The sequence below is a fragment of the Sciurus vulgaris genome (genome assembly GCF_902686455.1).
Source record: "Sciurus vulgaris genome assembly, chromosome: 3".
NCBI classification, from domain to species: Eukaryota; Metazoa; Chordata; class Mammalia; order Rodentia; family Sciuridae; genus Sciurus; species Sciurus vulgaris.
Window position 1 is genome coordinate 6,222,142 of NC_136463.1, and position 20,431 is coordinate 6,242,572.

General features: G+C 50.6%; 1 protein-coding gene and 1 long non-coding RNA gene across 2 annotated transcripts; one reads left to right on the forward strand and one right to left on the reverse strand.

Annotated features, from left to right (window-relative positions):
- Nucleotides 1-3,301: 3,301 nt before the first annotated feature.
- Nucleotides 3,302-10,239, reverse strand: LOC306657831 (E3 ubiquitin/ISG15 ligase TRIM25-like). The gene is made up of 5 exons (XM_079134252.1): nt 9,447-10,239; nt 8,066-8,161; nt 7,662-7,895; nt 6,295-6,706; nt 3,302-5,533 (listed from the first exon to the last, which is right to left on the reverse strand). Exons 1-5 carry the CDS (start codon nt 10,146-10,148, stop codon nt 4,977-4,979), a joined length of 2,001 nt encoding a protein of 666 aa, XP_078990378.1. The 5' UTR covers nt 10,149-10,239; the 3' UTR covers nt 3,302-4,976.
- A 3,308-nt stretch (nt 10,240-13,547) lies between these two features.
- LOC306657833 lies at nt 13,548-15,491 on the forward strand. The gene is made up of 3 exons (XR_013762900.1): nt 13,548-13,697; nt 13,973-14,087; nt 15,033-15,491. It is a non-coding gene; the product is annotated as an uncharacterized lncRNA (long non-coding RNA).
- The last annotated feature ends 4,940 nt before the right edge of the window (nt 15,492-20,431 follow it).

The following is a 20,431-nucleotide window of genomic DNA, read 5'->3' on the forward strand; positions in this document are numbered from 1 at the left end:
GTCTGGCCTCCAACAAGATGGAGCAGCCCAACTCTACTTACAGTCACACAGGTGAAGGGCTGGGGGAGGGGCTTCCTCTGTGATGGACAGGAGGGGGTGGAGTCAGGGCAGCCATTTGCTCAGGGAAGCTATCAGAAGCAGACAGGGAACGGCTCCCACACAGTGCCACATACTCCCCCGCCCGGCGATCTGGGACAGTCCTCCATGGCTGCCAGTTCCTCGGAGTCAGGCCTCAGCGTCCCATGGCTCAGCCGGTCTGATTCTGCTAGATAAGGAGGGCTCCCCACAGACCACGTCTGTCTTAGCTCACCAATGTGTTCCTACTGCCTGACTCGGGGTCTGAAAGCACAATCCCCTCTCCCTGTCACTTCCGTTGAGTGAGTAAGTCCAATCAGTATACCATCAGCTCACTAAATCTGCTGCCCGGTGATACCATCATCATCCACTCCCGGATTAGAAACCCGAGGCACAGAGAAGTTGAACAATCTGCTTGAGGTCACACAGTTGCCCGTGGCAGAGCCATGATTTGAACCAGCTGTCTGGTTGTAGTCCATGTGCTTTCCCACCATATCTCCTCTCACCCAGCACGGACGTCCTCCATACCTCAGGTCACCTTCAGTCCTTCCTACCCCTGCAGTCGGATGGCTCCTTGGCCATCTCAGTGGCGTCACCATGGTGACTGATGTCAAGTGTGCCCCCCCCCAACCCCCTAAGCTGTCCTGAGGCACAGACTGGGTCTATCTTGCTCCCTGCCACATCCCTTGTCAAGCTTTGTGTCACTTGGAGGACATGGGCCAGGAGCTACTCAGGGGACGCGTATGGAGCACAGGGGTTCCTGTGTGAAATAAAAGCCACAAAGGCATCGTCCTGCAGGTGGAAGAGTCTGCAGCCGCTAACGAGGCAGAGGCTGCTTCCAGAAGCACCTGGCAAGGCACCAGAAGCTTTTAAAACGATGCCCTTGGACTTCTGCCACTTACACTACTATTTATTTTGGCAAAGGGACCTGTGAACGGATGTTATTTTAACTTGGCTTCAGAGTAGCAGCGTACACGCACGGTGGTAACATCAGAGTTGCTCTCAGCGTTTCGGGTGGGTTTTGTTTTTTTTTTTTTTGTTTCAGGGCTGGGGATGAAAACCAGGGCTTCACACATGCTAGGCTGGTGCCTCACCACTGAGCTACATCCCCAGCCCTCAGGTGTGGCCTCTGCCCTGCAGGACGTTCCACATCCCTGAAACCGCCCCATTGTCCAGCCACTAAATTCTGTGAGCACCCTCCAGATCTGTGACGCCTCCGGCTGGGTCGAAGTGACCAAGCCACTTGCCTGGGGCTCAAAATTTAAGGGGACACCAAACATCTCAGTAATCAAAGTTGAAAAATTCATGCAATGTTTTTAGAAAATCGGGCCAGCAAACTATGGCCCTTGAAGTGGTTCCCTGCTTTGGCGAATAAATTTCATTGGAACCAGGGCTCGGATTAGTTCAGGGAGCGAGGCATGGAGTGCCAACACCAGTTCAGACTTGGTCTTTATTTTGATATTTTGTGTTTTTAATATTTTGATTAATTCTGAGAAATGTCACATTAACATATTACTTTTTTTTGATTATTGAGTTCACACCCTCCTTGGCCTCGCCCTTGGTCCCTGCCTTGCCCAAAGTAACCCTTGTTTCCCAACTGCCCGATCTGAGAAGCCCAGGGAGTCTACAGTCCTCAACAGGTATGAATATGTCCCTGTGCATACCTTTTTATTTTGGTACCAGGGATTGAACTCAGGGGTGCTTAACCACTGAGCCACATCCCCAACCCTTTTTATTTTTAATTTTGAGACAACATCTCACTAAGTTGCTCAGGGCCTCCCTAAATTGCTGAGGCTGGCCTGGAACTTGCCATCCTCCTGCCTCAGCCTCCCGAGTCATGGGGATTACAGGCACACGCCATCATGCCCAGCTACTGCGCATGCCATTCTGCAGCCAGGAAATAGGTTGGTGGAGGTAGAATCTTCAGGCTACGGGGGAGGCGGAGATGGAGATAGGAGAGACAGGCAGGTCCCTTGCCCCCACCTGGCTGCAGTAGGCTCAGTTCTTAGCTTCATGAGGAAAGGCGTAGTGAGGGATGTGAAGGAAGTAGGGGAGCCCCATGTTTGGGCCACCCATGCCCAGCCTTACCTAATCCAGGAAAGGATCCAAGTGGTCCCGCCCTTCAGTGGCAAGGAGGGGAATTCCTTCAGTCTTGTGTCAACTCTTATTAAGCACCTGCTGGGTCAGGCATGCATTGAGCACGGGAGATAGAGCCATGCCAACCCTAAGTCTGATGGCAAATTCACGCGCAGAACACCTGCAATGTGGGTGCCAGGAGGGGCGGATGTGGAGAGTCTTCTTGGCACAGAAAGGAGGAAATATACCTCCCCTCAACTGCCTTCCTTCCAGGAAGAGTGCAGGGGTGATGCTCCCGCTGCGTGAGGCAGGGCCTCCGCCAGGGCTCCCGGACCCCTCTTCCCACGCTCGCCCGAGCAGGCTGCCCTTTGGTGTGGGGAAGACTAACACTTCCTTCCTAAGTCTCTTGTCATCTGCTCCTGCTTCCCACCCTGTCCACCTGTGGGAATAGGATGATGGCATGCCGCCAGCATCCTGTGGCCCTGCTGGGACTCTCCCAAGTCTGGATTAAACTTGGTGTAACACGGAGAAAGCAATATCTGTGGCTTTGGCTGGGTTGCTTCTTGCCACCACCTTTAGTGGGAACCAGAAAAAGATTTAAAAGATTAAATAAAGCCATAGGACACATTTGCAGCTTGTGATATTATGCATCGTACAAGTGAACACATTATTTTTACATTTTGAAAGTAACTTAGGAAAATGCATATAGGTTATAACTGTTTCCTGGCTTTCTACATCTCCAGCTGGCCTGTAGCTCTGTTTGCATAAGTCTGGGAGGAAATATTCCAGGGAGGGTCTTGAGAGAGGAGAATATGGGTGGTTTTCTCTGTCTCCCTGTTGTGCGAGTTCTCCACAACACCACTTTAGACAAGAGGCTGATAATGGTGAAGAGTGTAGGCTGCTCCCTGGCATGGTGGCACACGCCTGTCATCCCAGTGACTCGGTAGGCTGAAGCAGGAGGATCGTGAGTTAGAGGCCAGTCGGGGCAACCTAGCAAGACATTCGGCGACTTAGTAAGACCCTATTTCAAAATTAAAAAAAGGGTTTGGGGCACAGCTCAGTGGTAGGGCACCCCTGGGTTCAATCCCCAGAACCAAAACAAAAAACAAACCCCCCAGCTGTTTGAGAAATCCAGTAAACCATACACGTACACCCTGCTGCTAAGAATAGGCATCCCTGGAGCTGGGGGAGAGGGAGCCCTCCTTTGCAGCCCCCTGCTGGGGGAGACCTGGAGATCCATGTGGCCCTATTGTGTTCATTAGTCTCCTCAGTATCTTCTGACCTCAGCCCAGCCATGAAAAAGACTCAGCCCTCCTCTGGCTTCCCCTTTGAGTCAGGAACAAGGAAGATGGGGTGAGCTGTGGGGGCAAAAAATTCCAACACGGGGACAGACTTTCATCTCACTACTTGTTATGCGCAGGACAGCAGCCTGTGGGGAATAAACGTCACTAGAGGGGCCCAGGCTGTAGCTCAGTGGCAGAGCCTTGCCTAACATGTGTGAGACACTGGGTTCAATCCTTGGCACCTCATAAAAATACATAAAATAGAGGTATTGTGTCCATCTGCAACTAAAAAGAGAAAGTCAGGAGAGCCGAGCTGAGTGAAGACTCCAGGAAAAAAGGTCACCATGAGCTGCACCTCCCAGAGACCTTCAGAGCGCACCCCACACCCGTTTTCTTCCTGCTCTGCCTCCTCCAAAATAAACGCCTCAAGGAGAAAATAGGGTCACTTATTTCCCCAGAAACCAGGTGAGCAGGGGTGGAATTGTGGGTGCCATCTAACCTGGGTGCCAACTACTTTGCCCCGAGGGATTTTCTCTCCCGTGACTTGCACCATTTCCTTTTCAGAGTCAAACATTAACTTTTAGAACCCTCACTTTGGAACCACAGGAACTGGGGCTGGTTGAGGCTGGAAATACCAAGGTGGTTTTCTGCTGGGCCAGAGTCCTCAGCTTCTCCAGGGAAGACGAGACCCCCAAGTCTTGGCCCTGCCAAGGTCCCTAGGCAGAGAACTGTCCTGGATCCAGCCTGTCCTCAGACATCCACACTTCCCACTGGGCAGGTCAGATGGCAGGGGCTCTACTCCTCTGGAGCCCTGAGTGGAGTGGGCTCATGACTTGTGGGGTAGGGAGCCTGTCTTAGGAGCCTTAGGCGGGGTGGAGGTAGTTTAAGTTCACCCACCCAGCACGGCAGCTGACTTGAAAACTAGTGGTGGGAGAAGCCCTGCTTTGGGCAGTGGGGTCCGCAGGCTGGGCTACTGCCTGGCCCTTGGTCTTCAGCCTACCAGTTTTGAATCTGAGATAGTCCTGGATTCCTCCATCTTAACCCCCTAGGGACCCGCTAAGCTAGGACTCCCACCACCCCTACCCACTCTGCCTAGTGCCACTTCTATGCTTGGCCATCTGGGGAGGGAGAAGTCAGAAGTCAGCTGGCCCGGTCTCAGGCACCAAGGCATTGGCGGACAGGCCCCAGAGCTGAGGGACAAGGATCAGCCTGAGGACCAAGGCCAGGAGCCTCTGTCGGGGTGGGAGATGCGTGTTAGGCTGAGCACAGGGGCAGAAATGGCTTCTTCCAAGGTTCCAAGGCTTGTCCCCATCCCCGGAGGAACTCCAGCCTGGTTCTTGTGGCCATGTCAAAGAACGGATCAGCCCATTGGCAACTCCTGGGACTGCCTGCCAGGGGCTGCAGCCCGAAGCAGGTGGGCCGCCCACCCTGCACCCTGGACGCCAGGGACCACGCGGCGCCGGCCACCCCTTTACGGCTCTGCCCAGCCCGCGCTCAGAGTCCAGCTTTATTGGCCGTCACCCTGAGCCGGCGGGGTGCCGCCTACGCCTCGGGGCGCTGCTTGAGCGTGACCGAGGCTCCGCTGCTGACCATGACCGCGGGGAAGAGCGGCTCGAGGAAGGTGACGAGGAAGCGGTAGAGCAGGCTCACGCCGCCCGCCACGCCGTAGAAGGAGAGGCAGCCGGCGCCGCAGTCGAGCGCCACGCCCAGCGTGCGGTGGTAGGCGCCGTGCAGCACCGTCTGCGTGTTGTTGTGCCACACGGAGAACTTGAGCGAGTCCCACTCCAGGCACCACGAGTAGGGGTTGCGGCCCAGCAGGTAGACGATGTTGCGGCGCGGGAGGCCGTTGAGCGGCGGGCTGCGGCGGTAGGTGACGCCCAGGCACATCCACGAGTTGGACACCTCCGCCTCCCAGTAGTGGCGGCCCTCGGACAGGCTGCGGGAGCACAGCACCTGTGGCCACTGCTTGAAGCCGGGGACCGGGCTGCCCGCGGCCGTGGGCTCCAGGAGGATGCCCAGGTTCAGCACCGAGTGGGTCTCCTTGAACAAGAACAGCTCCTCGCTGGCGGTGGAGGGGTCGAAGTTCAGGTTGCAGTAACCTGGTGGCGGGGCAAGTGGAACCTGGGTCAGCGCCCGCAGGGCAGAGGGCTGGAGGTCTCTGAGGGAGAGGGGTGCTAAATTCCATGGCTCGTAGGAGTGGCCTCTCCACCCAGCCCCTTTAAACCCTCCAACTCTGGTCTGGTCCCCGCAACACTGTCTGGAGGCAGGATGACCTGGTCACTTGCCCGTGTTCCACTTTCTGTAAGGGGCTCAGGGGCTTGGGCAGGAGTCCCCCTGCCTCTCCCAACAGATCCTAATGTAATCTCCCATTTTATTTGTTTAGGAAACAAAGCTGAGTAGGACTGAGGGACAATGAGCCAGAGGGGGACAGCAAAGACAGTACAAACTTTACCCTCAGACTCTCAGAGAAGCCTTTGGGATTTGGCCCCAGGCCCAACCTGGATGAGGGGCTATGGGAGCAGCCAATGAATGGGGAGCTTGTGTCTGAGGAAGACATGGACAGAGGGCGTTCACTTGGGCTTGGCTTGAGCCCCAGCTGAAGGCAGATGTCCTGCCACACAAGGTCTAGGGAGCCACAGCAGAGCTGGCTCTGAGGCAGGATGGGACAGGGTCTCTTCCCTTTACAACCAGGACCGAGGGCCCAGGACAAGTCCTTTTGGGATCTGCGGTCTGGAGTGAGAGGTCAGGCAATGCTCTGGAGGCCCTGGCCTGAATGCAGGTGGGACTGGATAGTTGAGGCATCAGGGACCCTACTCCCCTCCCCCTCCCCCTCAGGCTGGGCCCAGTTCCAAGGACTCACATTGGAGGAGTGTTTTCCTGTCCATGGTTAGCGGCAGCACCTCATAGGAGTTCATTCTAATGCCTGGGGGAGATGGAGGAGCTTTGCTGAGCACCCTCTCATAGCCTATCCTTCTAGAAAGAGGCAGGGGCATCCAAGAGATGGTGTCACCTGGGGAAGGTGCACCCGGGCAGGAAAGACTCCACAACCACTGCCCTGCAGGGCAGTCCCACCACCCGGAATGCAGGCCCCAGACCACCGGAAACTGACCCTTCATCAGGAGCTGGTTGATAAAACTGAGGCCCATGTCCACCAGCTGGGTCCGGAGCTCAGCAAGGGTCTCTGGCAGCTGGAGGAAGCTCTGGGTCTCCTCACAGTTGGTGCCCATCAGGGGTTCCATGCAGATTGGGATGTGCTTCAATTTGGGGAACTCCTGGCATGCAGGGAGGGGCAGGGGTCAACCACGTTAGCCAGGGCCCAGGCAGATCACAGGGACTCTCGCTTACAGGAGGGGCCCAGTAGGCCTGTTTTCAAACCTGGACACCTCTTTCCCCTCTTCCTAGTGGTCTGGACATCTGAGGTTGGGATTCTGCCAAGGACCAGGACTCTGGCTTAGGGCAGTGAGTGAACAACTGAAGGATTTTGCTTAATGAAAACCACTGCCAAGTGTGTCTTATTGTGTGTGTGTGTGGTGGGCAGGAGTGGGGGGCAAGGTGAAAAATATTCCTCGAAATCTGTGTGATGGCAGTTTAAGAAAGGTCTATTATGCTAGGAGGTCCCCAGTGCAGGATTTGAGCCCCACTCATAGAGGACTGCTGCCACCTTCTGGCCAGCTACATTGCCTCCTTACCCTCCAACCCATACCACACCCTTGGCAGCAGCACCAGACTGGGCCATGTGGCCAGGGCTAGGGAGGAAAAGGGATTTAAAAAAATATATTTTTAAGATGTTGATAGACCTTTATTTTATCCATTTACTTATATGTGGTGCTGAGAATCGAACCCAGGGCCTCATACATGCTAGGCAAGCGCTCTACCACTGAGCCACACCCCCAGCCCAGGAGAAGGGATTTTGATATATGGATTGTCCTACTCTCAGTTCTGACATTGGAAAAACTTAGACCGTGTCAGATTCCCAGAATCCGAGGGCACACCCCACCTATTCTAGGGGATTCAAGGTGGGAAAGTGAGGATGAGCCTGTGCCATGTGGACCAGCAAGAGGCCGAGAGTGTTGGTGTCTGACCTGGGGCTCCTGAGGCAGGGGATGGACAAAGTGATGCAGCGCCACCTGCTGCGCACTTGGTCTGAGGTCTGGGCAGGTCTGGTGTGCTCGTGGGCGGAGGGAACATGGAGACAGTGACAGGGCCTGAGCCAGAGTGGGGTCTTGCCTGCAGGAATTGCTCATCACTTCGGTTGGTGAGCAGGGTGTGGAGCCAGACGCTGTCCCCCTCCAGCTTCAGGAGCCGGTTGTGACTCTGCTGGATGGAGCTGCCCAGCTTCCCCAGGGCGGTCGCCTCCTCTTTCTCCACGAAATCCAAGACCTTTATCTGCAGCTGTTTGACCTCGTGAATGATCTCTGAGAAGCAGGTATTCACCTCATCCCGCATTGTCTGGATCAGTTTCTGGGTGGGTTAGTAGACAGGCGTCTTTGAACCCCACTTCTGTGCCCTCTTGTCATGGTCCTGTCTGTCCACCTGCTACCCCACCAGCCCCTCCAGACCCAAGAGGTTTCCTCAGCCTGATGCAGGACGCTGGAACATCCTGGGCCTGGCTAGGGGAAGGTCCACCTTACCGAGAGAAACGTCACTCGCCCCTGGTGCTTCTGGCTATCAGAGGCAATGATTAGCATCTCATTCTCCACATTGGCCTGAACTTTCCGAACCTCCACCTAGGGAAGAGGGAAGAGGAGGGGCCCCGATTCAGAGAGGGGCCTTGGAGAAACCCTGCTGCAAGCAGCCCCTTGTCTGAGCCCAGAAGAGATGTACCTCTTGCATTCACCTGCTGACCTCAAGGAGAATGAAGAAGACCAGAGCCAAAGGGTGGACGGTGCTGGTCCACCGCCCCTCTGCTCCTGGTCTGTCAACCACTGAGAGCCTGTGCCCATTCACTGCTCCTAACAGCGATGACCACGGTTTCAGGTCACAGGGAGGGGGCTGCGAATTGGCTTGAGATAGGCGGGAGGTGGTGGGGCCAGGTGAGGGATAGCAGTCCACAGTCACCGGGGTTCCCTGGAGCTATGCTGCCAGGCCCACATCCTACATAAGCCCATCGCTTCTACCCCTTCCAGCAACTGGCATTTGCATTGTTAGATTACAAAACGGTGCTCTGGCAAGTGCCTGTCCACAGACTGTTGCTGGGCAGACCGCAAAGTGACGTAGTGCTTCTTTCTTTGAGAAAGTGTTGTAGTGGAAAAGAAAGTGTCCCTCAAACTAAATGGTGCATTTCGTGATGAAGTTGGTTTACATTCTGACACAAGGGCCTTGTCTTGCTGCAGACTGCTGAGCAGTGGCTCTGTTGGAATAGCACTGTTATAGAGTAGGTAAGACAGGGTATTTAAAAATACAAGGATTTTCTATAAAAACACATACAACTATATTAAATAAAATTCAGAAGTAGAGAAAAGCAGGGGTGTGTTTGTACTAACCTGATGCTTTTGTCCTCTTATTTTTTTAATGGTACTGGTGATGGAAGCTAGGGGCTCTCTACCACGGAGCTACATCCTCGGCTCTTTTAAAATTTTAACTGGAGACAGGGTCTTGCTAAGTGACTGAGGCTGCCCTTAAACTTGCCATCCTCCAGCCCCAGTCTCCCAAGTTTCTGGGATTATAGGCCTGTACCAACATGGCTGGCTTTACTTGTACTTAATAATGTTGAAGTAGACTGAAAAGTTGTTGGGCCCCACCCCAATACAATTCTGCCTCCTATTCATTTAACTCAACAGTGCTTTTTCATGTCATGACACAATCCTAGTGACCATCGCCTATCAGCTGTGTGATATTTACACACACACACACATTTTTAGACAAGTTCTCACTATGCTGCCCAGGCTCTGGAACCTCTTGTAATCCTCTTGCTTCAGCCTCCGGAATAGCTGAGGCTAGAGGCACACGCCACCACACGCATGCTTTTCCTCTTAGGCAATGTGACGGACTCCTCCTCTCCTGCCAGCTCACCTCCTTGCGGGCTCGCTCCTCCTCCAGCGGGGCCGTTTCGTGGTTCTTGTGCTCCTCCAGCAGGCAGGCTCCACACACGCAGCAGCCCTCCGTGCGACAGTACAGCTGCCGCAGCTTGCGGTGCTTGCGGCACAAACGGGTCTTGAGATCCCGCACAGGTTCAAGCAGCTGGTGGCTCTGGAACATCTGGTCCTCAAAGTGGCTGCGCAGGTGCTTCTCGCAGAGAGAGGCCACGCAGTGCAGGCACGACTTGACAGATCGGAGCTTCTGGGGGGAACAGAAGTCGCAGGGCACGTCCCTGGGCCCAGCTGTGTTCCACAAGGGCCCCAAGGCCTCGTTCTTGGACTGGGTGAAGCAGGCCACCATCTCCCCAAGGATGACATTCTTGCAGAGCCGGGGCCTGGAGGGGAAGCTCTCTCTGCACTGGGGGCAATAGTGGGTCTCCCCTGTGGCAGCTTGGTGGTCCCAGAAACTTTGGAGACAGGTCATGCAGAAGTTGTGGCCACAGGCAGTGGTGACCGGGTTGTGGAACACCTCCAGGCAAATGGGACATAGAACTTGGTCCTCAAATGTACGGAGAGCATTGTTACTCATCAGGAGCTGGGCTTGGGAAGGTCTCGAGGGCGGGGCAGGGAGCTGTGGGGCTGGGACTTGGTCCTGGGCTGGCCCTGGGAAGACATAGCAAAGCCACCCTGGGGTCATGCTTCAGGGGGTACACCCGCGCTGTCTGCCCATGGGGTACCCGGACTGTGTCACCAGTCAACCCAGTGGGAGGTGTACCCTGGGGATTGTGTTTTTGGTGCTTGGAGGAAGCGAGAACACAAGAACTCACGTGCAACTTGCTGCATGTCAAGGAGAGCCAGGTACGTTGCTGCCCTGTGTCAAGAAGGGAAGACCCTGGGGCACTCAGTGTGGGCACCTTGCCCAGCCCCACTCACCAAGTACCCCACCCAAAAGACCCTTGCCATAGTTAAGCTTCTCTACTTGTCAGAAAGATTTTTACATAGGATATCAGCAAAAAACTTCTGCAGAGGGTTTGTAGCTTCCTCTTTTTATAAATGCCAGGTTTGCAGAAAAATTTAAAAAACTTGCAAAACCTCTGTCTAGTCTAAAAAAAAAAAAGGAACAAAAAGCACTTTTCATATACACCTTCAAGCCCCTCCTCCCACTGGGTATAAAGTTTAAAGAATTTCCAGACTCAGTGTCCAGAGATTTTTTAGGCAGTAGATACTCTGAACCACGGTAGCTAAATAAACCTGCTTCCTGAAAATTCCTTGGGCTCCAGCCTCTTCTGTCCTCATCAACCCCAAGGGCCTCACTTCTCTTGGAGTCTAGTGGCCGCTCTCTCACGTTCCTTTGGCTGCTGGTCTGTGGTCTCCTTGATTAGGTGGCTCCCTCCTTAAGTACTGCCACAGCTTTGCTCCCCGACGTCACAATTCAAGTGCAACCGGCCCCTGCATTCTGCTTGTGATGTCAGCAGAGCATGGCCCTGTGCCACCAGAGATGCCTGAGTGCTGGTGCAGTCTGCCCCCTCACGAGCAGCGGATGTTCCGTCGACCCTGGAGGTACAGTAGCCAGTGGCACTGGGCGTCACGTGCGGTGGATCTATCAGATTCTCATATTTCTGACCAGAGAGGGAAAAACAGCAAATGAGTCACAGCAGGATGTTGGGCAGCAAGCTTGATCTCTTTGGACCATGTATTCATGTCTCTTCTCCTGTGAATCAACAGGGAGGATGTATAGGTGACATTTCAAGGCCCCTTCTTGGTCTAAAGTATGTTGATCCAAGCATTACCTGATCAGAGACCTTTCTCTTTTTTAGAATCTTTTTAGATGTTGATAGACCTTTATTTTATTCATTTATTTATATGTGGTGCTGAGGATCAAACCCAGGGCCTCACACATGCTAGGCAAGTGCTCTACCACTGAGCCACAACCCCAGCCCTAATCAGAGATCTTAAAGAATGTTTCTTCCACTCTGATTCTGATCCTTGTGAGAGAGAGAGAGAGAGAGAGAGAGAGAGGGGTGGGGGGAGGTCCTTCCAAGCGGCAATAGAACCTCGATTTGGCCTAGGTGGGTATTTATGCTGCTGAAAATAATTCTAGGATGTGACAAAAGCAAGGCACAAACAAATCTGGGTGAAGGGGTGCATGCCTGTAATCCCAGGAACTTGGGAGGCTGAGGCAGGAGGATCGCTGTTCAAAGTCAGGCTTAGCAAAAAAAGTGAGGTGCTAAGCAACTCAGGGGGATGCTGTCTCTAAATAAAAGCACAAAAATAGAGCTGGGGATGTGGCTCAGTGGTCAAGTATCCAAGTTCAATCCCTGCTACCCCCCAAATAAATAAATAAATAAATAAATAGATAGATAGATAAATAAATAAGGCAAGGCACAGCCAAGATTAAATTAATTAAAGGCCAGCAAAAGTGTACATGCCCCAAAGGCAGGTTGTGGGCATCCCTCATCTCTCGAATCTTGGAGAAGAGGAGTGACACACAGGGACTGAGCTTTCTGACTTTATATATGATTGGGTGGCGGTGCTAAGGATGGAACCCAGGACCTTGAGCATGCTAGGCAAGCACTCTACCACTGAGCTGTGTCCCCAGCCTTTTCTGTGGTTTTCCTGGGAAGAAATGTGCAGGTTCTCAGGGAAGCTTCTTTGAAAGTCAAAATCCCATGTCAATCTTCTGTGTTTGTGGTTCAGAGTGTTTCTTTATGGTTAAACAGTCTATGGCAGGAAAATGCTCTACCATTGAGTGAGAGACCCCCAGCCACTTAAATTTTAATATAACATAAAATGTGCTCTTTTAACCATATTTTGTGTATAATTCAATGATATTAGATACATTCACAGTGTTGTACAACCATCACCACTATCTATAACTGCTGTAGATAGAATGTTTGTACCTATTGAAAATTCCTATATTGAAATCCTAACCTTCGCTGGGCATGGTGGCACACACCTGTAATCCCAGGGGCTCCAGATCTGAGGCAGGAGGATTGTGAGTTCAAAGCCAGCCTCACCAACTTAGTGAGGTCCAAAGCAATTTAGTGAGACCCTGTCTATAAATATAAAATTTAAAAAGGGCTGGGGATGAGGCTCAGTGGTAAAGTGTCCCTTGGTTCAATCCCTAGTGCCAAAAAAAAAAAAAAGAGAGAGAGAGAGACTCCATAGAGTTCTTCCCCTTTCCAACATTTGAGAACACTGTAAGATCTAAGAAGAGGGTTCTCACCAGAAATGGAGCCTGCTGGTGGTTTGATCTTGGACTCTCCAACCTTAGAACTATGAGAAAAAAGTACTGGTTGTACAGTTTGTTTAACTGTGACTTTTTTTTTTTTTTTTTTTTAATTGAAGCCAGGGGCTCTTAACCACTGAGCCACATCCCCAGCCCTTTTTATTTTTTATTTTGAGACAGAGTCTGACTAAGTTGCCTAGGGTCTTGCTAAGTGGCTGAGGCTGACTTTGAACTTGCGTCCTCCTGCCTCAGCCTCTCGAGCCCCTGGGTTAAGAGGCTCATGCCAATGCGCCTGGCTCCTGGCTGAATCTTAAACATGAAGTGTCCTGGTGATTCACCGTGGCTCCCTCCCATTAGACCGCCTTCTCTGGCCCTTTCTTTTGGACTCAGAAGTGCTATGCTGATGTGTGACTCTTCTTCAGAAAGTGGCGCTTCCTTCATGTATTTCTTTTCTCCTCAGCACTGGGGATTGAACTCAGGGGTGCTGCACCTCTGAGCTATAGCCCAAGCTTTGTTTTGAGACAGGGTCTTGCTAAATTGCCCTGGTTGGCCTCTAACTTTCCATCCTCCTGTCTCAGCCTCCTGAGCCACTGGGATTACAAGTGTGCACCAACACACCCGGTCTCCACTGAATCATTTAAAGCAAATGCCAAACATGCATTATCTTCCACACATACTTATTTACTTCCTTTTAAGAGAGAAAAAACTTCTCCCCACCCCACCCCACCTCAGCGCTGGGAATCAACCCCAGGGCCCATGCATGCTAGGCAAGTGCTCAACCACTAAGCCTCACTCCCAGCCCCTCTCTCCTTTTAAAACAAAACCAGGGCAGTCTCTTCCTCTGCAGATGGTTCACATTCTCCTGTGAAGATACCGCTGCTTCCCTAAATAAACCTTTGTCTCTGAAAAAAATAATTGAAACCACGAGTCAGGCCCAGGGGGTGTGGTTGTGGTCCCAGCTGCTCAGGAGACTGAGGCAGGAGGATCATTGGAGTTAAGACCAGCCTGGGCAACACAGTAAGATCTTGTCACAAAACAAACAGATAATAAAAATAAAACCAAACCATGAGACTTCTCTCTCACACATATTCCTTTTGATCAGTCAAGGTTTGAATGTCCCCAATTGTCACATCAATGCCTTTTTTACTGTTTTTGGCTAGAATTTGGATCCAAATGAGGTCCTCATGGTATCTTTGGTTGATATTCTTCTAAAGTCTCTTTAAATTTGAAACGCTCCTCCTCCCACTTTCCCCCACCACTTTCTTTTTAAGCTTTATCTTTATTCTTTTTAGTTGTACATGACAGTAGGATGCAGTTTGACATCTCATACCTACATGGAGTCTAACGTCCCAGTCTTGTGGTCGTACCTCATGTGGAGTTACACGGGTGGAGCGACCATATGTAAATGTGGGAACGTTATGTCCCATGAATCCCACTGTCTCTCCCTCTCCCAACTCCCTCCCTTCCCTCTATTCCCTGCCCTGCTCTTGTTGAAGAGGCATTTGTCCTCCCCAGTTTCCACATTCTGGGCGTGGCTGGTTACATCTGCAGATTCTCACCTAACATGCTCCTCTCTTCCCTGTATTCCTTGTAAGCTGTTAGGATTCGGGTTTAGGGGGCTGGGGCACAGCTCAGTGGTAGAGTGCTTGCCTGGCACGTACAAGGCCCTGGGTTGGATCGCTGGCACTGAAAAAAAAAAAAAAAATCTGGTTCAAATTCTTTCACATGCCTCTCCTGCGGTGTTACGGGGCTCCTGTCCCCTAATGTCGGGTGTACCCCATGTCTGGCCACCTTGGCCTTGGTCCATTGTGATCTGGACATGGCATGTGAGAAATTGGAGTGGTAATTTGAGGCTGGATGATGTTATAGTCCTTCAGAATGGATTTATGGCTGCTTCTGGCAGGCCAGGGGAGCCTGCTGTCCAGTCGCCTCTCCCAGTCAGGGATTGAGATGCCCCAGGGTGCGCCAGTGGCTTCTGATCTGTGTCTGGCTCATCCTGCCTGCTAGGATGCGCTCCCTGAGGATCCCACCTGCAGCATGGGGCTTTTATCAGGGGTCCTTCCTTGGCACACCCTGCTTCCCGATACGTCTCTACATCCCTGTGAGCCGAGGAAAGCTTTGTCACTCTCAGATGCCTCTCCCTAAATTATTAGCTACTACTAGGAAAAGCAGCTCTAGGCACTGGATTTACTTCTCTGGGTTTCCTTCTTCCCCTGGATCCTGGCCTTGTCATTCTTTACTAGACTTCCTCTGTGTGTGTGTGTGTGTGTGTGTGTGTGTGTGTTCTCTGCTCACAGCCATCCAAAGCTCAGGATCTGCCTCTGAACTCCTCCCAACCACTGTTTATCCCAGGCCCTTGCATGTTTCAAGCACTGAGCACCCCGCCCACTGATGCACTGTAGCTCTGCATTGGAAGCTAGAGGCCCTTCTCCGCTGGGAGCCAGGCATACTCTCAGAGGAGGATTTGTTTGATTTTTTTTTTTTTTTTTAGTAGTGGGGATTGAACCCAGGGGCATTTTACAAATTGGGCTACAACTACAGTCCTTCTCTGTTTTTTTTTTTTTTTTTTTTTTAATTTTGAGATAGGGTTTCCCTAAGTTGCTGAGGCTAGCTTTGAACTTGTAATATTCCTGCTTCAGCCCCCCAAGTAGCTGAGATTACAGATGTGGGCCACTGGGTCTAACTTTCATATGATGTTTTCTTTTTGGGGGGGGTACTGGGGATTAAACCCAGGAGCACTCTATCTCTGTCACACCTGTAGCCCTTTTTTATTTTATATATTGAGTCAGGGTCTCACTAAATTCACATATTTTTTTTTTTTTTCAGTACTGGGGATTGAACCCAGGGCCTTGTGCTTGCAAGGTAAGCACTCTACCAACTGAGCTATCTCCCCATAATTTTTGAATAATATCTCCTCATTAATTATATCTCCTCATATAATTTTTGAATGCGTCTTTTGGCTCTTAATTTTTACATTCCCAACAACCTCCTCTGTTGCCTCTTTTACAGGTTTCTGTTCTCTGAGTTCTGTCCTAGGAAAGTTCCTTTAAATGTGAATACTCTCCATCATGGCTTCTACCCCCCCGATGTTAACTGTTATGTATCGGTATGATGTAGTGGTTGAAGATTTCAAACTCTACCTGCAACCACAGTGAGAAGGAATGTTCCAGTTAACTCAGTACACCTCACATGCCTACTTGTAGCTGTGCAGGCTGGGGACCCCCTGGTGTCTGCCCATTTTTCTGTATCCCTTTAATAATGAGACATGAAAGATTCAAGAAGGCAAATATGCCACCAAACTAAAACTGTGTGACATTGAGTCAATGGGACAAGAGTGAAATGTGTGTAATGCCCTCCCTATTTCCTTCTCCCCTGCTTGCTGGATGCAATGAAGACCAGGAGGAAGGAAGGAGCCGTCACCCTCCATCTGGGGGCAGATGCTATGTTTGAGAGTGGCAGAGAGATAAGAGAGAGGAGAGAGGGTCATATGATTGGATTATTATGAGAAAAATAGACTTCTATCGTATTTAAGTCATTGCTACTTTGGGTTTTGTGATGGTAGTTGAACTTTTATTTCAGTTAAATAACAAATAATAATTTAATAAATTATTATACTATGTGCACACAGTGTACAGTGATATTTTCTTATCTGTTACATTTTTAAAATGCCAAAAGGTAGGACTGTTTAAAGAACTGCAGAGATATCAATTGAAGTGTGATGTGTGAAACTTGATAGGATTTTTGGTTTGAAAAGGAAAAAAAATGCACCAAACTTTGGGACAGTTGGGGGAGATTGGATGTGAACCAGATATTTACATACTATGGTGGAATAATTATTAATTTTCTTAGGTGTGACATTGGTCACTACTGTCATGGGGCAGACTGTCTTCATTCTCAGGAGATGCCTGCTGACGTATTTAATGGCAAAATGTCCTATTGTCCGCAAAGTACTCTCAAATGGTTCAGCAAAACCCTTGAAATACAAACACAAAGCAAATATGAAAAAAGCAGTAATGGTTGAATCAAAGCAGATGGTGTTCGTTGTATTATTTTTTTAACTTTTTGTATGTATTGGGAATTTTCATAATGTTGGGGACAGTATGAGTTTTGTCCTGTATGGGGGTGTGCCCTTGGAAAGGGATTGAGATCCTTCTCAAGGGAGCCTGTGTTAGTTCTCAAGGGAGCAAATATTATAAGAGTAAGCTTGGCCTCTCCCCTGGCTTCCTGTCTCACCAAATGCTCTCTCCCTCTTATTATGTGCCATGGTGCCATCTGCCATGATGTGATGGTTTTACCAGTACTGTTGCCATGCTGTCTGGACTAGCAGTCTCTGAAACTGTATGTAACCTTAAAAAACTCTTTTCTCTATAAGCTACCTAATCTCAGGTATTTTGTTATTCTTAGAGAACACAGACTAATACATAAATCCAAGAGTTATGTGACCTGGGTCAAACTACCTAACACTTATGCCCAGGGTTCCTCATCTCAAACATGGGAATGAAAATAACTCATGAGGTTGCTGTGACAATTATGAGAATGTACTCAGAGCGGTGTGGCTCAGAACTCAGAACTTGGTGGGTACGGCTTTCTTCTATCAGGCAGGTGGCCACGGGGTTAAGTGAGAACATTAATAGAAATACCTAAAGAATCAAGTACCAAGTCCACAGTGATGGTGATCACAGTCAGTCCACCCTCTGAGGGCCAGCCTTATGGACACCTCACCTCTGTCCCTTGGTCTTGAGTTGAACTCTATCTCATACCAAGTTGGCTCCACCTCATTCCCCAGCCCTCACCTGCCCATGATTCCAGGCTCCTCTGACACCCTGATCTTCCTCTCTAAATCCTACAGTCTGCCTTTGAGTTTTGGGTGGGGCTTGAGCAGGGTCTGCATTGCCACTCTGTGCCCTGCAGCTCTGCCCAGCTTCTGTGGCTCTTTCCTGGTTGTGACAGCAGCTTCCTGGCTGCCTGCCCCCAACCCTTGGCCCCAGCATTCCCTCCCCTCTGGTGTTCTGCCGTCCTGGGGACTCAGCCTTCAGACTTCAGTGTCTATAGCAGCTGGGCATGTGTGGCACCCAACAGCAAGTAAGGGCATGTTTGCTGTGGCCCTGGGATCCAGGTGCTAGGCCCCAGTGATGCTGGGTGGGTGCCAAAGTTCCCAGGCTTTCTTGTGCCTTCTGGTCAGATCCTTCCCCATCCTAAGGGTGGAGTTCAAGAACTCAGTGGCGTGCTGACGATATAGCCCATCCTGTAGGGTGCTGGCTTTCCAAACAGGAAGGCTGGGGTTCAAATCCCTAGCACCATGGGACTGGAAAGAAAACAAGAACTTCAAACAAGCATCTTCCAAATAGGTGCTTCTCAGCTATTCACCCCAATTGAGCAAATCAGGCATATTATGAGAATGTTTGCTCTTTTTTTTTTTTTTTTTTTTTTTTTTGATACTGGGGATTGAACTCAGGGGCACTCGACCACTGAGTGTCATCCCCAGACCTATTTTGTATTTTATTTTGTACTGAGTCTCACTGAGTAGCTTAGTGCCTTACCTTTGCGAGGCTAGCTTTGAACTCGAGATCCTCCTGCCTCATCTTTTATTTATTTACTTTTGGTACCAGGGATTGAATCCAGGGGCACTTAACTACTGAGTCACAGCCCCAGTCCTTTTTATTTTTTGAGACAGTGTCTTATTAAGTTGCTTTGGGCCTTGCTAAATTGCTGAGGCTGGTTTGAACTTTCAATCTTCCTGCCTCAGCCTCCTGAGCCACCGGGATGGCTGGTGTTTGCCACCATGCCTGACTTATGTTTTGAGATAGGGTCACACCAAGTTGCTTAGGGCCTCACTAAATTGCAGAGGCTGTCCTCAAACTTGTAATTCTTCTGCCTCAGCCTCCCAAGTGGCTGGGATTATAGGTGTGCTCCACCAGGTAAGAATGTTTTGCTCTTTGATTCACCAACTGTGTAGACAGTACAATGTGTGCAAGGTTATCAGAATGAAATGTGAGTAGAAGTAACAACCCAACCTTGGATAAAAAGCAATCCAGGAAAATGAGGGGATATGCTCACAATTTCCTTATAGGAAAGCCAGGGGATACATATAAAGTATCAATCTAACTTTCTATCTACATTGTAACTTTTTGTTCTAATTAAGAGAAAACCTACATCAGTTAAGATATTCTAATTTAGATGTATAAGATTTTGATTTTGATGTGTACATTTTGACTTAGGAAAAATAAATATATAGGCAAAGCTGCATGCAACTCAAGAGACAAATACCAGAATTGGTTCAGTTGAATTAAATGCTCGCTGTACAATCTTATGGAAAATGATCTTCATGAAAATGTTTAAGTAAAAATTAAAATGGAAAATGTAGAAGCAATTTAATTTCATTGTATAGAAATGGCCAGGGAATTAAAGTCACTTGGTAGAATGATGTGCACTCGGGAGACCTCTTCCTGTGTGGCAGGGCTACCACCTTGGTCTCATGATGGTGCAGATTCGGGATCCCTGAATTATCTGCTGCAAAGCTGCTGCTGCATCAGGCCCTGGCAATCCCCACCTGGACCCTCCCCTTGCAGAACTCCCGGGTTTCCAGTTGCTCCAGGCCCTCTTTTCAGGCACCGCCCTGACTTTGAGGAAGAGCTTCTGCCTTGCTCCTGGGACCTGGTGGAGATGGAAACCTAACTACAGGCCATCAAGCGACCTTGTGGCCGAAGCTGCCATCAGCAACCAGGTGTCATCTGACCCACCAAGGCCACAGAGGAGTAAAGCATAGGCCAGCAGTAGGTGGTGATCAGCTCTTGGACAGGGTTGCGGTGACTTGGCCCTTTGTCTCATTTCGGAGCAGGTGGGATCTCTGTAGAGGACAGTTACATCTTGTTTTGGGGAGGGAGACAATCATTCTCTGACCACCACGTGGAAATGCAAATGTGTTGGTATGAGCCCGCTGAGCTGCTGAAGAGCGAGGCTGAGCCTGATCCCTCCCTCCGCACCCCGCTCCAGCTGCGGGGCTGGGGTGCAGCAAGATGAAGGAAAAAAAGAAGGGCCGTCCTCTTTCCCGTGTGCTTCCTGTTAGCAGCAGAATCACAGCGATGCTGCTGTGCTGAGAGCCAGGCAGGGCAGCCACTGGTTCCGTGCACTTCTCCTGGCCCAGCAGCAGCCTCACGAAGCCCCTCAGAAGCAGCACTGACTGGCCTGCATCTCCTCTGCAGCCCTCCTCCCAGTCCATACCCAATACTTCCGTCCTGGGAGTCCACGCACCCTGCAGTCCCCACAGCCGTGGCGCCTCACTGATCCTGGCCCTCCTTCCTCCACTCCTGGTTGCCAACTGCCAGATCTGTTTCCTGAATGGTCCCCAACGGAGGCACCTGCCCACCTCAGTCACTAGTCCGAGAGCATCTGGTCTCCCTACCTGCAGACCGTGTGGGAAAGGGCATCTGATCTCTTAAGGACTCCAACTGTACCAAAATACCCTAACAAACAGTAAACTTTATATTCCCAACACCCCCATGACACTGAGTGATGGACGTGAGCTTTTGTCAGTTTGCTTCTCATGACCGACTCGTTCTCTTCCTTGCAGAGATGTGGGTCCTAGTCGCTTCTCTTCCAGGGGGACATATCCTTAAAAACCTTCGCATGCTCCTCCCTTGTCCCTTCCAGCTCTCTGGTGGGCAGCCCATCTGTCCCCCACCTTCTGTTCCTCAGTACTCTCGGGGCTTTTCAGATTCAGCAAAAGGAAAGGGAGGTGGAAGAAGGCCCAG